The sequence below is a fragment of the Lissotriton helveticus genome, chromosome 1_1 (assembly GCF_964261635.1).
Source record: "Lissotriton helveticus chromosome 1_1, aLisHel1.1, whole genome shotgun sequence".
NCBI lineage: Eukaryota > Metazoa > Chordata > Amphibia > Caudata > Salamandridae > Lissotriton > Lissotriton helveticus.
Window position 1 is genome coordinate 1443806905 of NC_136057.1, and position 13751 is coordinate 1443820655.

General features: G+C 44.6%; 1 protein-coding gene across 2 annotated transcripts in view; it reads left to right on the forward strand.

Moving 5' to 3' along the window:
• GTF2F1 (general transcription factor IIF subunit 1) overlaps positions 1 to 13751 on the forward strand; it is a 228668-nt gene that overhangs the window by 12370 nt on the left and 202547 nt on the right. For both annotated transcript variants that reach the window (XM_078685706.1, XM_078685702.1), the window contains exon 3: positions 4795 to 4841. In XM_078685706.1, the coding sequence (XP_078541832.1) occupies positions 4795 to 4841 (47 nt within the window). The remainder of the gene's footprint in view (positions 1 to 4794; positions 4842 to 13751) is intronic.

The following is a 13751-nucleotide window of genomic DNA, read 5'->3' on the forward strand; positions in this document are numbered from 1 at the left end:
CCAGGCATGGCTTTTATGGATAACACTAGTATTAATGCTCGTAGTGTCCACAGTATCTAACACTCACTATCTCCTCCCATTGTTTTTTGTACTCCTTTGGGAGAGGTTTAAGGAGATCATGCATTGCCTCCAGTTGGGCCCAGAATTGGCTATATATCAATGGGTCGCTGCCGCCTGCTACCCTGTTGTACGCCTCCTCAATCTTTTGGTTAAGAGAAGCATTGCCAGTGGACTAGGCAGAGGTGCACTTGTGTGTGGTGTGGATGAGCAGAGACACTGGAGGAACGTAGCCGTTGATGTACACTGGGTCACTAGGATAGGGCTGAATTTATTTTCACCCCTTGGTGTTAAAACCCTGACCTTGACAGGCTCCCACAAGGTATTGATACAAGAGTTTAGCATGGCCCTTTATGTTGGAGGGGCTCACTCTCCATAGCAACCTTTTTTGTACGAGGGTAAGCACTTCTTCCTGAAGGAGGGAGAGGTGTTCTCTGCTGGGAGCATGTGTACTGGGTGGTATGTTGGGGAGGTGATGTGTGTGTAGTTTGATTTAATCGCCGCATTGGACCACCACTAGAGCCCACTGGTGCAGTGTGATTTCATCCCAACAAGAGAGGAAATTGTGTATCTTGCCTCCGGCAAGTCACATGTGAAGTTCCTATCTTGGCCATGACAGGCTCCTTAAAGTTATCAGGAGCAGAGTCTAGAATGTCCTTTAGCATACAGAAAAACAGACAGTGCTCTCTGACTTAAAGAGCATGTCCACAAAGAACGTAAAGAAACACGAACCTGACTGTGGAACCCTCTACTCAACAGCACCTGAGCTGCTATCCCTCTGCTATTCTAACCCCTCTATACTTGCTGGTTTGTGTGCACACTAAATCGCACCCACTGTCACAATGCAAGTCCCCGTAGGAACCTAACAATTTAAAACATAAGCACAGGTGCGCCACACATCAATTCCAAGGTAAGACAATTCTATAGTCTGTATCCAACACAGATGTTCTTCCAAATTTTCCTTTTTTATTCCAAATTCAATAACTTTTAAAACGAGGTCCTAAACATCACTTTTCACAACGGTACAGCCAACGCGTTTCATCCTTGAGACGGACTTCTTAAGGGCACTGAAAACTTGAATAAATCAATCTCATAAGGGAAGAAGCATGTGAATAGCCGGATCCGTAGCCTATGAGTCATTCCCCACCTAAATTAAGAGTATTCCATATCACGTATGCACACCAACTTCCTCTTTAGTAATGAGGAGAAGATATAGGAATCAAGAATATCGAGTGGGTCCAATAATAAGGCACAGATGACTGTGAAGATGCATGCAGAAGTTTACGTCCGGATTGGTCCAAATTATAATTGGATATAAGCCAAAACATGCAGGTTCCTTATCATGAAGGCAATGTACCAAAAGTGTGCAGAAGATCCCAACAACTTGGGCAGGTATCAACGCGTGGTTCTTATAAGCCTGATTACTGTCACCCTGTGGAGTAACCTGTAGAATCTTATCATAGACCACCACAAGATGAGGCCTACCCAATCGGTATCCCTTCAAATATATATTAAATTAACTGCTCAAATTCAATACTTGCAGCCAAGATCAGGCTGTCATAATATCTTTCAGAATTCCAAGCGTCACGGCAAGAAGAGAGGAAGAAGTCTTCCTCTTGGGTGACATGCATGCCCACCTTATGAAAGACTGCGGCACCTTTTGAATCACTTCATATTAGGCCATGATGTCAGTGAGTGAGGACTTTACTGGATAGTGTTTAAAATCTGGATCACATGCAGGGTCTGCATTAGTCTTCCCAGGGATCATCAGTGGGGCCTGGCATTAAGGGATGATTTACAATTGTCAAAGTGGCCATCAGGACTTCCTGAATCTTAATATAAGATGGTGACTTTTGAGGCAGTGGGGGTGGTGTGTTATTTGAGGTAGAGTGGGCTTTTTGGCACAGGAATAGGACTGGTGGCTTTGTCAGTCACTTCCTCAGTGCTGGCTCTATAGAGGGAGGCTTGGAAGAAAGTTCCTCCACCTCGAAGGCCAGACTCCTCTTCCAAAGCTCTGATAGGCTCCAGTGGAAGTGTTTTCACCGAGATCTTGCCCTTTATTGGGTGGATGAACAAGTGCATCTGGCATTAATAGAGTTCTTGTCGAGTCTTTTGAGGGTAGGACCCTTGATATCCTTGGCTCTGAGCATCGACGGAGGCCCCAAAGTTGGCTCTGCTTTTGGCATTGGGATAGATGAAAGTTTTAGCACTGACTGAGTTTTGTGCCCTTGCATAGACTGAGCCTTTGTTGCAGAGTTTGGGTGCAAGAGAAGGTGTTCATTGCCCTCTAGGCAGCTCATGCTTGACGGCTGATGGAGGTTTACTCCCTTTGGTGGAGGCTTGCTCGGTTCCGCAGCTTTTGCTGATGCCGACCAGAGATAAAGGTGATTGGGGACCTTATCCTTGACTTCCCTTTTCTTTTCATTTATTGTCTAGGCTCAACTCACAGTTCCCACAGGAGTTGGGCTCTACTTTGACATGGAATTTCATTTGGGGCCCCCCTTGGTGGTATGGTCTTCAGGAACCAATGGCATACTTGTGACCTAAGGCGTGGTCTTGGTGTGCAGACTGCTAGTCTTTGCCTTGGCTCAATGTCATCCATTTCCTCATGGTAAAAGTTGCTGGAAGACACTGTCTCCAGACTGGGTGCTTGTTGCCTGGCCTGCAGATCTAAGAGGCCCACCTCTTCTTATTCTTTGGTGCAGACAAGATCTTTTTCACTAAAGAAGTTTGGGGTCTTCTGGTACATTCACTACTGCAGTACCACCTTAGACCTGAAAACGAGCCAAGAGATGTCATCATGGTCAGGAGACAGACACACATTACAGTTTGTGGTGATCTGCCCATAAGTATTTTTAAACGCAGCGTGGTTAATTTTGAAAGGGTGTCCGTTCCATCACCCATGCAGCATTCTCTGGCGGTAAGTGGATTGGAGACCGCACTCTACCTTCGAGAGACACGAGACCCTCGACACCCATGAAATCGACGAAGATCTTAAGTGTCTTCATTGGTCAGGAGATGAAAAGAGCTTGCAAAAGTCTGATGTGATAGATAAGGATATGAACGGGCCGACGGACCGGGCTCAGAACATATGCTTGGAGAACACTTGGTAATCTGACCCTGGTGGTGGTAAAAACATTGACTCTGACATGGAGATGATGCCAAAGTGTATCCTAAGGATGTGTACCTAGAACCACACATGCTAGAAGCGTAACATTCTGCTCGTTCGAGACCTCAGTAGTTTGCACTGAGGTCTTGAGTTGATTAAGGTATGATACAAACTGAAGTTCAGGTTAATTAACATAATTGCTTACACAGCCCAATTACGAACTGACAGCGGTGCCTGATTACGGCTACGGGCTTTTACATTGATGCTAGAACTCTTTAGACCTGTCATAAATTCCTGTATAACTTTGCTAGAGCCAAGTAGTTGTTTTGTAGAACCCTCTATCTGAATTCCCCATTGATCTGTTTAGTATTTCTTTTTTTTTTTCTGTGAGATTAAAGTGCTTCTATTTTAACAAAATAAGCACTGGCCTGACCAAAGAATCAATGTGTCTGTTGTTTTACTGCTTTTGTTCTGATTTTCTACCCCACACACTACCTCCTTTGAATACTTTGAAAGCTTGCCCTCACTGTTCAGAGACACGGACGGAAGGGGTCAACTTTTCAGTGTGCAGAACCGTAGTAGGGAGGCCCACACAAGAGTTGGATGACGCCACAATTGTGGCCCAGTAGCACTTTCTTGCTCTGTGCCTTCCTTCCCAAACAAAATCATGATCTGACAGTAACCGTTCAAGACAGTCATTGTTAGTTTTGAGGATCAATGTGTAAGAAGGCCACAAACATGTCTAGCAGGATTTTTCTCATGGTTTATTTGGGGACGTTTTTAGTGAATACATTCAAGAGCATGGATGCAAAATAATTTACTTCTTTCCTGAGATGATGGTTTTCTGGTTGGGTGTAAGAAGTCATCATTTATTTAGCTGTAGTTGTGGTCTTGAGCTGTTGGCGTGATAGGCTTTGTTTGAGTGAAAGCAACAATTTGTCTTCGTAATGGGTATAGGTAAGCAGTATGTGTTGAGTAGGGCGAAGGTTGTCAGATAGTTAAATATCCTTGTTGGTGAATAAGACGAGTGGCAAGTGAACATTACCTGCTGGATGGCTGAGTGATGTCGTGGAACAGTGGCATTAGTGTGTTGTTGAGAACGTATGCAGATCGTTTTTTGGATAATCCACAGGTTGTCACACTGAAGATGCCCAATTGACTTAGATATGGAGTTGAAGAATATGCTTAGCATAGACCTTTAAGCCCTTGTTGGTAGCTTGTCATTGCAAGACAAACTTAGGGCTGGGGTACTGAGACTGTTCTCTGTGTCCCATTAAATAGCTATTATGTTTGCTCCTTGAGATGATCTCAGACTGTGGGGAGGAACATATTATACCAGTGTCCTACTAGTAGAGCAGGTGATTTCTAAGAAAGTTTCTAAAATTATTCTCTGTCATGCATTTGCAGCCAATGAAGATATATTAAGTCCTTGGCATTGTGTTCTAAAGGTAGAATTGGGATACAAGCCATAATTCCTAATTGACTACAGAAATCCCAACACTAGCTTTTGTGCAGCTATTCATAGGTGCAATGTGGGAGGGAGTTCTCTGTCTCTTTTCATTGGAAACGTTTTAAAGCTCAATCGTGCATATTAAGAATAACTCAACCTGTCTTGGTTTCTTTTTTAGGGTGCAAGCAGCCAATCGGTAACTGACTATGTTGTCAGAGTTCCAAAGTAAGTTATGAGGTGTATTTTCATACATTGAAATGTTGTTTTGATTCTTTATCCTCCTATTTTGTCTAATTTGCATCCGTTTAGTTGGTCTCTACTTTATGACCGGGTGGGAGGTTTTGACCCTGGTATTAATATAGCTAGTTCATTTGTTATTTGTGGAGACAAAAGCATGATTTCAGAGAGAGGGGAGCTCACTTGACAATCAATGGTATCTTTTATGGCAACTGCAAGCGTTGACTGTCTGCTGGATGACTACTTTGAACTGACCTGGAAAATAGGAACGGTACAAAAGGGGGTGGTGATGGACGGAGCATCCGCTTTGGCCGCCATAAGTGTGGTAGGGTATGCTCAGACGTGAGTCCCTTGCTCACTTTGCCACTGGATTCAAGCAAGCTGGGCTGAAGACGGCTGGAATGCCAGAAACCGGTCCTCGGAAGCTTGTTTCCGGTCCAGGGAAGGCATGGCTTGGCAGTTCGGGCTGGATTGTTCCCATGAGGCACAGGGTCAGACTGATTTGCATATAGCCATATCTGAACTGGGGTGGCAGAGTGGGCTAAAGAACGGTGATGGATCAAACCCAGATCTTTTGACTGGGTGTGAGTGTTTGATTGATTCAGATGCTCCGTCCATCACCACCCCCTTTTGTACCGCTTTGGCCGCCATAAGTGTGGCAGGGTATGCTCAGACGTGAGTCCCTTGCTCACTTTGCCACTGGATTCAAGCAAGCCGGGCTGAAGACGGCTGGAATGCCAGAAACCGGTCCTCGGAAGCTTGTTTCCGGTCCAGGGAAGGCATGGCTTGGCAGTTCGGGCTGGGCTGTTCCCATGAGGCACAGGGTCAGACTGATTTGCATATAGCCACGTCTGAACTGGGGTGGCAGAGTGGGCTAAAGAACGGTGATGGATCAAACCCAGATCTTTTGACTGGGTGTGAGTGTTTGATTGATTCAGATGCTCCGTCCATCACCACCCCCTTTTGTACCGCTTTGGCCGCCATAAGTGTTGCAGGGTATGCTCAGACGGGAGTCCCTTGCTCACTTTGCCACTGGATTCAAGCAAGCCGGGCTGAAGACTGCTGGAATGCCAGAAACCGGTCCTCGGAAGCTTGTTTCCGGTCCAGGGAAGGCATGGCTTGGCAGTTCGGACTGGACTGTTCCCGTGAGGCACAGGGTCAGACTGATTTGCATATAGCCATGTCTGAACTGGGGTGGCAGAGTGGGCTAAAGAACGGTGATGGATCAAACCCAGATCTTTTGACTGGGTGTGAGTGTTTGATTGATTCAGATGCTCCGTCCATCACCACCCCCTTTTGTACCGCTTTGGCCGCCATAAGTGTGGCAGGGTATGCTCAGACGTGAGTCCCTTGCTCACTTTGCCACTGGATTCAAGCAAGCCGGGCTGAAGACGGCTGGAATGTCAGAAACCGGTCCTCGGAAGCTTGTTTCCGGTCCAGGGAAGGCATGGCTTGGCAGTTCGGGCTGGACTGTTCCCATGAGGACCAGGGTCAGACTGATTTGCATATAGCCATGTCTGAACTGGGGTGGCAGAGTGGGCTAAAGAACGGTGATGGATCAAACCCAGATCTTTTGACTGGGTGTGAGTGTTTGATTGATTCAGATGCTTCGTCCATCACCACCCCCTTTTGTACCGCTCTGGAAAATAGGAAGGCAGGAATTCAGGGAAGGAGGTAACCTTAATATCTCAATTATTATGTGGGCTGGAATGTCCTTGTTGAGGAAACCGGATTGGCTGGGGACTTCTGAACTCTTGACAAGACTGGCACTGCTGGAAAATCCTACATTTGGTCATGTTTCTTAGCTAGGCACCTACTCCTAAAATCCTAATGGTAATATAGACTAGTTATTCGATCAATCAAAGATTCTTTATTAGATTTCATAACCATCAAAGGTACAAAACATCCGTGTGACGCATATAATAGATTTAGCTTCATTCAGTATCCTTGTTGCATAAATACAATGTAATAAAACATTCAAATGAAATCATAAAGCTTAACCCCTGCAGTTATTAATTCCCAAAGATTATATCATACCATGGGGATTTTACGTTCAAATTTGTCATGGTTTGTGCAGATGTCCATGTAAACATGCTTTGTCCTGGAAAAGGGCATGTTGGAGGGTGAGGTTTAATATGAAGACTGAAGGATGCTTTCATTAAGAGCCTGGGCCGTATTGTCAGGGCCAGATGGTGAACATCTACTTTTCTGTGCCAGAGGGCAAGGGTCCTTATTGTCAGAAGACAACTGTGTAAATATGAAAGAGGTTGTATTAATAAACTAGGGTCCCATTCTTTGCCATACTTAAAATTTGTGAACCTTTATAAATCACCGAGTTGCAGGATCAAATCTGTTTCTCATTCCTTGGTTCAGAGAAAATGTGTTTCTGCGAATGGTTCTGAGCTCCGAGTGGTGAAGTTCCGGGATTTGTAATATTTTTAAGGTGTCTGAAATAGCACATTGTCTTTGACAATACTGTCCTGTATCGTTGGTGTGCTGAAGTCTTAGCCTGCCTTTTACCGCCCAGTTCATGTAGGAACCCCTCATATTCTCCCCCCTAACTCCCAGTGCTTAATTTTGCTTCGGACTTTGATTTTGCTCTGGCTCTCCTCTCTTAAGTGTTTGCTGGTGTGGATTGTGATCTTTGCCTCTTGTAGATGTCAGATGGATAGCAGAGACTGTTTTTTTTTTATATTAAACATAAATATTTACTAAATATTATCTAAGGCTGTCCCACCAGGCAACAGCCACTGAATGAATAGGCTACTGTTTACCTTAGCCTTTGGGAAGTAAAAACTCTGTCAATTTGAAAAGGCCAAATGGGCAACAAAGTATTCCCTCACAATAGAACAAAGGTAAGATAGAACAGCCAAGGACCGAGAGCATCACAAAGTGACTGGTTGTCAGGGCGATCACTTGGACTTCTACTTCATGGGCAGGCAGGACCACTTAGAGCATAGCAGTGAGTAGCAATTAGAGGGCAGCAGCACATTGGCAAACTGGCAGCTAACAGGCTGAGGAGGAGGAGGAATGAGAGCAGTTTTTTTCGTGGAGAGAGGAAGACCCATGGGACATAAGTTTTTTTTGATTGGGTTTGGGAAGGTGTGCCTGTGTTCATTTGAACTTTTTCTGGACAGCCGTATGTTTTTCCGCAGTGTGCTCAATAATCCTGTTGGCTTATTGGAGGCTCTCCCTTCAGCTGTATTTTTGACATCTGTGTCCTATTGTCGAGGATCGTACAAAGAGGCCCTTTATGAAAGCGGATACTGCCCTGTGGCATTGCCATTAAAGCATCCAAAGGCAGGCAAGTAGAAATAATTAAAATTAATTTTGGTAAAATGGACCCACGACTGGGGCGTGGAGTGACTAGAGCAGGTGGTTCTCAGCAAATGCCACGAGATGGAACTCGGCGGACAAGTACATGCTCTGAACATTTGACAGCCCAGAGCATGGTACAACATGAGCCAAATTATTGAAGTAAAGCTTCACAACACAAGCACCTGTATCTCTTTGTAACAGTGAATCAGTTTTATCATGCGAGAATGTTGCACACTCATTCCGTTCTCTAATGAGGGTATCATTTTTCATTTTATGTGAAGTGTGAAAAACCTTCAAAGACATTGGTAAAGCAATATTTTTCAGAATTTAGCTATGGCAATTTGTAAGATATGGAATATGTTTCCATTGAAGTAGATCCGGAACACTGCCTTTTGAGTGAATTACTCGTGGCATCATACATCTCTAACGAAGCAGAGCTACTCTCAGGTCTATTGTTACTACTTGTCATAGGCGTATCAGTGAAAACGTAATTTTCTTTTTCCCGTACTAACTAATCGGACCCTTCTTGCGTACTTCATAGTTTTCTATTGCAAATAATTTTTGCTTCTTCTTCAGTAACTCCTACTATGTTTCTTTTATTGCACTAACCTTTCTCATATAGTAAAATAGCTGCTCTCAAAACTCTTACAATAAACTTTAGAGCCCCTTTGTGCAACCTGTTTTGGAGATTTGACTAAAACCCAATCCCCCCACTTTTAACTTGTGTTTTTCTATCAAAATAGTGTTTTGAAGATAACTACTTGCACAGAACTCTTTCACTCACAATCCCATGCATAGAATCACAATTAATGCTGTTAGTCTTACTGTCCTTTAACCTTCTTGGGCATAGCCTACTACTAGGATCTCTTCCTCCCAGAAGTTTGTAAGGCAATATGCCAGTATACATATCTAGGGTAACAGCAAAACTCTACAATTTCTGTTTCAGAAAGTCCTCCACAGAGAGTGGAGCCACTGAGGCTTTTTGAATACTCTTTCAAAAACAGATTAGCCCCCTCAACTGGGACAATGGAAGAGGGACTGTTCAGGGCAACCTGCAAGTGTGTGTTATCCAGTTGAAACCAGAAATGTTGCATGCACTCTGAAACAAAACGAGTGCTGTTTATATGTAAACAATTGTCTAGTTGAACCTTCAATAGAGAAGTAATACTTCAGGATCTTGATCAAATTTTCAGTCTTCGCGAAGTCATCAAAAGAATAATATATCTGTAATTTGAATCCATCATGACCATAAAGATTTCCTTGTAGAAGTTTAAATGGACCAGCAGAATTCATGGCAACTTTATGCCATGGGCACCTGGAAGTAGTACAGGATTGAGTGTATTCTTTCAAGTTTTTCGATGTTTATCTAAAACCAGAATACTCAAAGCAACTATCGAGCCACTTGAGCACCCGACCATCAAGAGATGGCCACCAGAAATGATGTTATAGTTGTTTACCAGTGCCTGTGACCATTTATCCCTCACTCCCCACCAGTGTCAAACATCTTCTGTTTTTAATAACCATTCTCTTTGTGACATAGGTGGAATAAATCATTCCTACCTCATGATCATCTCTTGGATGAGAGACCGTTCAGAAGCTACTTGAGCATAATCTCTTTATTCAGGAATCTAACATTGCTATTTGGGCCACCCATTCCTTATGCTCTGTGACCATGCACAGCAAAGCATGTTGATGTGCCTCTCGCCACTCTTTGACTTGTGTCCCTCACAGATTTGTACAGCCTCCACTGCTGCTACTGCACATTGTGAATCACCAAAGTTTTTCACAACTGAATCCTCTGACAGTGGCAGGCATGAAAGGCAGTCCACTGTTTCATTCTTTCATACAGGAATGTATTTGATAACAAAACTAAACTCCTGCAAGTTAAATATCGGCTATAACCAGGGGTGTGGAATTTAATAAAATATCCACGTGTCCATGGGGCAGATTGCTTCATAAATCTACTTGTCCTGTAACAAAATCCACTGGTCACTTTTGTGGCATGTAATGCGGCGACAAATTACGGCAGCAATCTCATTATATAGGAGTTCTGATATAGCCTCTCTAATTATGCCAGGGCTCGTACCATAGAAGGGTTTGAATACTAGCAATCCCCTTATGTTGCTACGTTTCTGCAGATCTACATATTGGAGCTGAAGGTAGTGGTAAGCAATAGTTCAAGGGTTGGAATTCCCTTTTGAGTCTCTGCAAACCTACTAACTTGCATGTTTTAGGGGTTTTCATCAACTCTTTTCCCTTACTGAAAAAGTTTGGACATTTACTCCTGACAGTGGCAGACATAAAACCTTTTCCAGGTTTGGGGAAAAAAGTGGTTGGAGGTAAAGTGATCTTGAAACATTCAGATGTTCACCTGAGCAAATCTACACATGCACATTTGCTCATGCTAAAATGCAGTTCACAAATATTTTCTAGGAGTACTATTTCTAGGCCTACTTCTGTAAATTCTTGTGAATTCATGGAAACTGTTTATATGCACTTAATGCAAGGGTATATACCATGGATGCACTCTTGAAACTTTCTTTAATAATTGGGCCTCTAATTAGGTTTGGCGTTAACCATTACCTTTTGTGTTTAATAAGATTCGCTCTCTCGCTCTCTCGCGCTCTTGCTCTCTCTCTCTCTCTTTTTTTTTCTCTCTTTTTTTTCTCTTTTTTTTTCTTTCTCTCTTTTTTTTCTCTCTTTTTTTTTCTCTCTCTCTCTTTTTTTTCTCTCTTTTTTTTCTTTCTCTTTTTCTTTCTCTCTTTTTTTTCTCTCTCTCTCTTTTTTTTCCCTCTATCAGCTGGCTTCACTGTGAGTGACAGTATTCTGCTCTTTTTCAAAGATGCTCTCTCTCTCTTTTTTCTCTCTCCATTTCTCTCTCTCTCTCTCTCTTTTTTTCTCTTTTTTTCCCTCTTTTTTTCCCTTTTTTTCTCTCTCTCTCTTTTTTCCCTCTTTTTTCCCTTTTTTTCTCTCTTTTTTTCTCTTTTTTTTCTCTTTTTTTTCTCTTTTTTTTCTCTCTTTTTTTTCTCTCTCTTTTTACTCTCTCTCTCTTTTTTTTCTCTCTCTTTTTTTTTTCTCTCTTTTTTTTTTCTCTCTCTCTTTTTTTTTTCTCTCTATCAGCTGGCTTCACTGTGAGTGACAGTATTCTGCTCTTTTTCAAAGAGCATATTGGCACACAAAGTAGTTTTGATCAGTGCCCGGAACTTTTGTGTTAGAAATGGGATCTCTGGTTGGCTAAGGCTTGCGCCAAAGCCAGGCAGAGACCACCACTCTAGTCATGGTGAGGGAGTTGCACGCCAAAGATAACCCCTGCTCACCCCTTTGATAACTTGGCACGAGCAGTCAGGCTTATCCCGGAGGCCATGTGTAAAGCATTTGCGCACGCACACAGCAACAACATCCCAGGCACACCACAAAAGGAACTCCACACCAGGTTATATCAAAAATAGCCTTTGTATTCTCATAACACATTTGAATAGTACTCACATAATATACATCGTGCCACTTGGCACTCGATCATATCTACAAGGGATTATATACACCTGACCGGGCCCACTGGACCACTGTCAGAACCATCAGTGAACGTAGTAAAAGTAAAACATATCATAAACGTACAACTGGTAATCACTGTACTTAGCATCAGCCTGTAACATAAACTACATTATGCACAGTATCACATTAGGCGCAAACTAAATTCTGCGCCAACCTCACCAGCATAAACACATTATGCAATCCTCTCATAAGTCTAAACGCATTAGACCCTGACCTCTTAAACATAACTCACATTAGGGGCATAATCTCAGTGGAACATAATCTCACTAGCATAAACCATTATATGCAAAACAACCTCCTAATCATAAAACTACATTTAGAGGTATCAAAACAGGGTGCGTAAATCATACGACATGAATCACATTTCCTAGCACCACATAAAGCACATTAGGGCCTAGCGGCCTATCACTATTAGTCCCCCTGGCCAACTGGCCATCTCAGAAGGGGCTCAAATGCCCTATGTCCCAAAAGTCGGGGCGCGCTGCCAAGGCAGCGTAAGTCAAGGGTGCGCACTCTGCGCAGGCTTAAACGTTGCAGCTGCCCACTACTTGCTGGGCAGCTGGGAATATGAAATGAGGGCCTAAACGGAGCAGCACCCACTACTTACTGGGCAGCTGTGAAGCCATTAGAGGCCTGGGTACCATTGGGCCCATCTGTCCCCTTCAGGGACTCTATAAACAAAACTGCGCCAAAATGTTGCAGCTGCCCGCGCTAGGGCGGCGCAGCTGTAAATCCGTAATGGGCCCTGGCACGACTGTGCCCTATAGGCCTCGCTGGGGCTCTCAAACAACTATGTCCCCATTGTTGCAGCTGCCCTCTGCGACCGGGGCAGCTGGAGTAAATAAACTGAAGGGGCCCTGGCACATCTGTGCCCTCCGGCGTTTTCAATCAAATTGGCCCCCACGTTGGAGCACACAGGCTCTCCTAAACAGGTATGCCCTAAAAATAACTTGCCCCAAGCGTTGGAGCGCGCTGGCTCCTAAAACAAAACATTCCCCACAAAGAAACTGAACTGCTCCTTCAACGGGGGAGCGGCCCGATGCCAGCTGGGGCCACTCGCCAACTGAGCACTCAGCTGGGACTTTGGGTGGGGACTCTGCTCCTCTCCCGGTTGCTCTGCGGCTGCCCGCTGGACTCCCTCTTCACTCCGGAAGTCCCACTGTAGTATCCCGGGGTAACGGCATCACTCTCTTCACCCGGGCCCCCTCCTGGGACCCAGGACTTGTCATCAGTACTCGGGGAGAAGGGGGAGGCTCCCGTCCTCCCCCAGCACGCAGCACAGCTTCCGGCCGCACTTCTATTCTCGGCAAATGTGTGGGCGCTGGGCTTCCCTCGTAAGACAGAAGTCCCACCCCAAGACAGGCATGACGCTTCCTGACTTCTGGCCCGGTCTGGTGGCAGTGATACTTCACTCAGTAAAGTGCGGGTGGGCACCCGCTTTTAGATAAAAGCATAGGCGGACAATGGGGGGTAGGTTCCCTCCTAATTAAAGTTAATAAGCGGGGTGGGCACCCGCAAGCACGATCAATCAGCGGGGTGGGCACCCGCTCTCAGGGCATCACGGGGGATTCTCTAATCTGGGGATTCCCTCTCTCTCTCTCTCTCCCCAAGCAGCGCGACACTGCGGAAATCTCTTGCTCCTGCTTGGGAGAATAATTAAAATAAAGCACCTTTAAGAAATAAAAGTAAAATCGCTCACAGGGCGCGAAAAGATGCAGCAAGGTCCTGGAGGTCCTTTTTAGGAAAAGTACATGAGGGGTTTCAGGGGCAGAGCTGGGCCCAAGGGCCAGCACACAGGGCCCTCCAGTAGGGAGGCATCCCCCAATGGTTCCTCCTGGGCCCCAGCAGCAGCAAGTCCCCTCCGTCAGGAATAGCACCAGAACTGAGCATTTTCATGAGGTCACAGCCCCTATATTTATACTAGTATTTTCCTTGTGTAAAAATGCAGGGCATGGGGATACCAGTCAGAACTGGTTTAGAGGGGATTTGGAGCACTTTATTTTCTCCGGCTCCTCTCCCCTTTGTCAG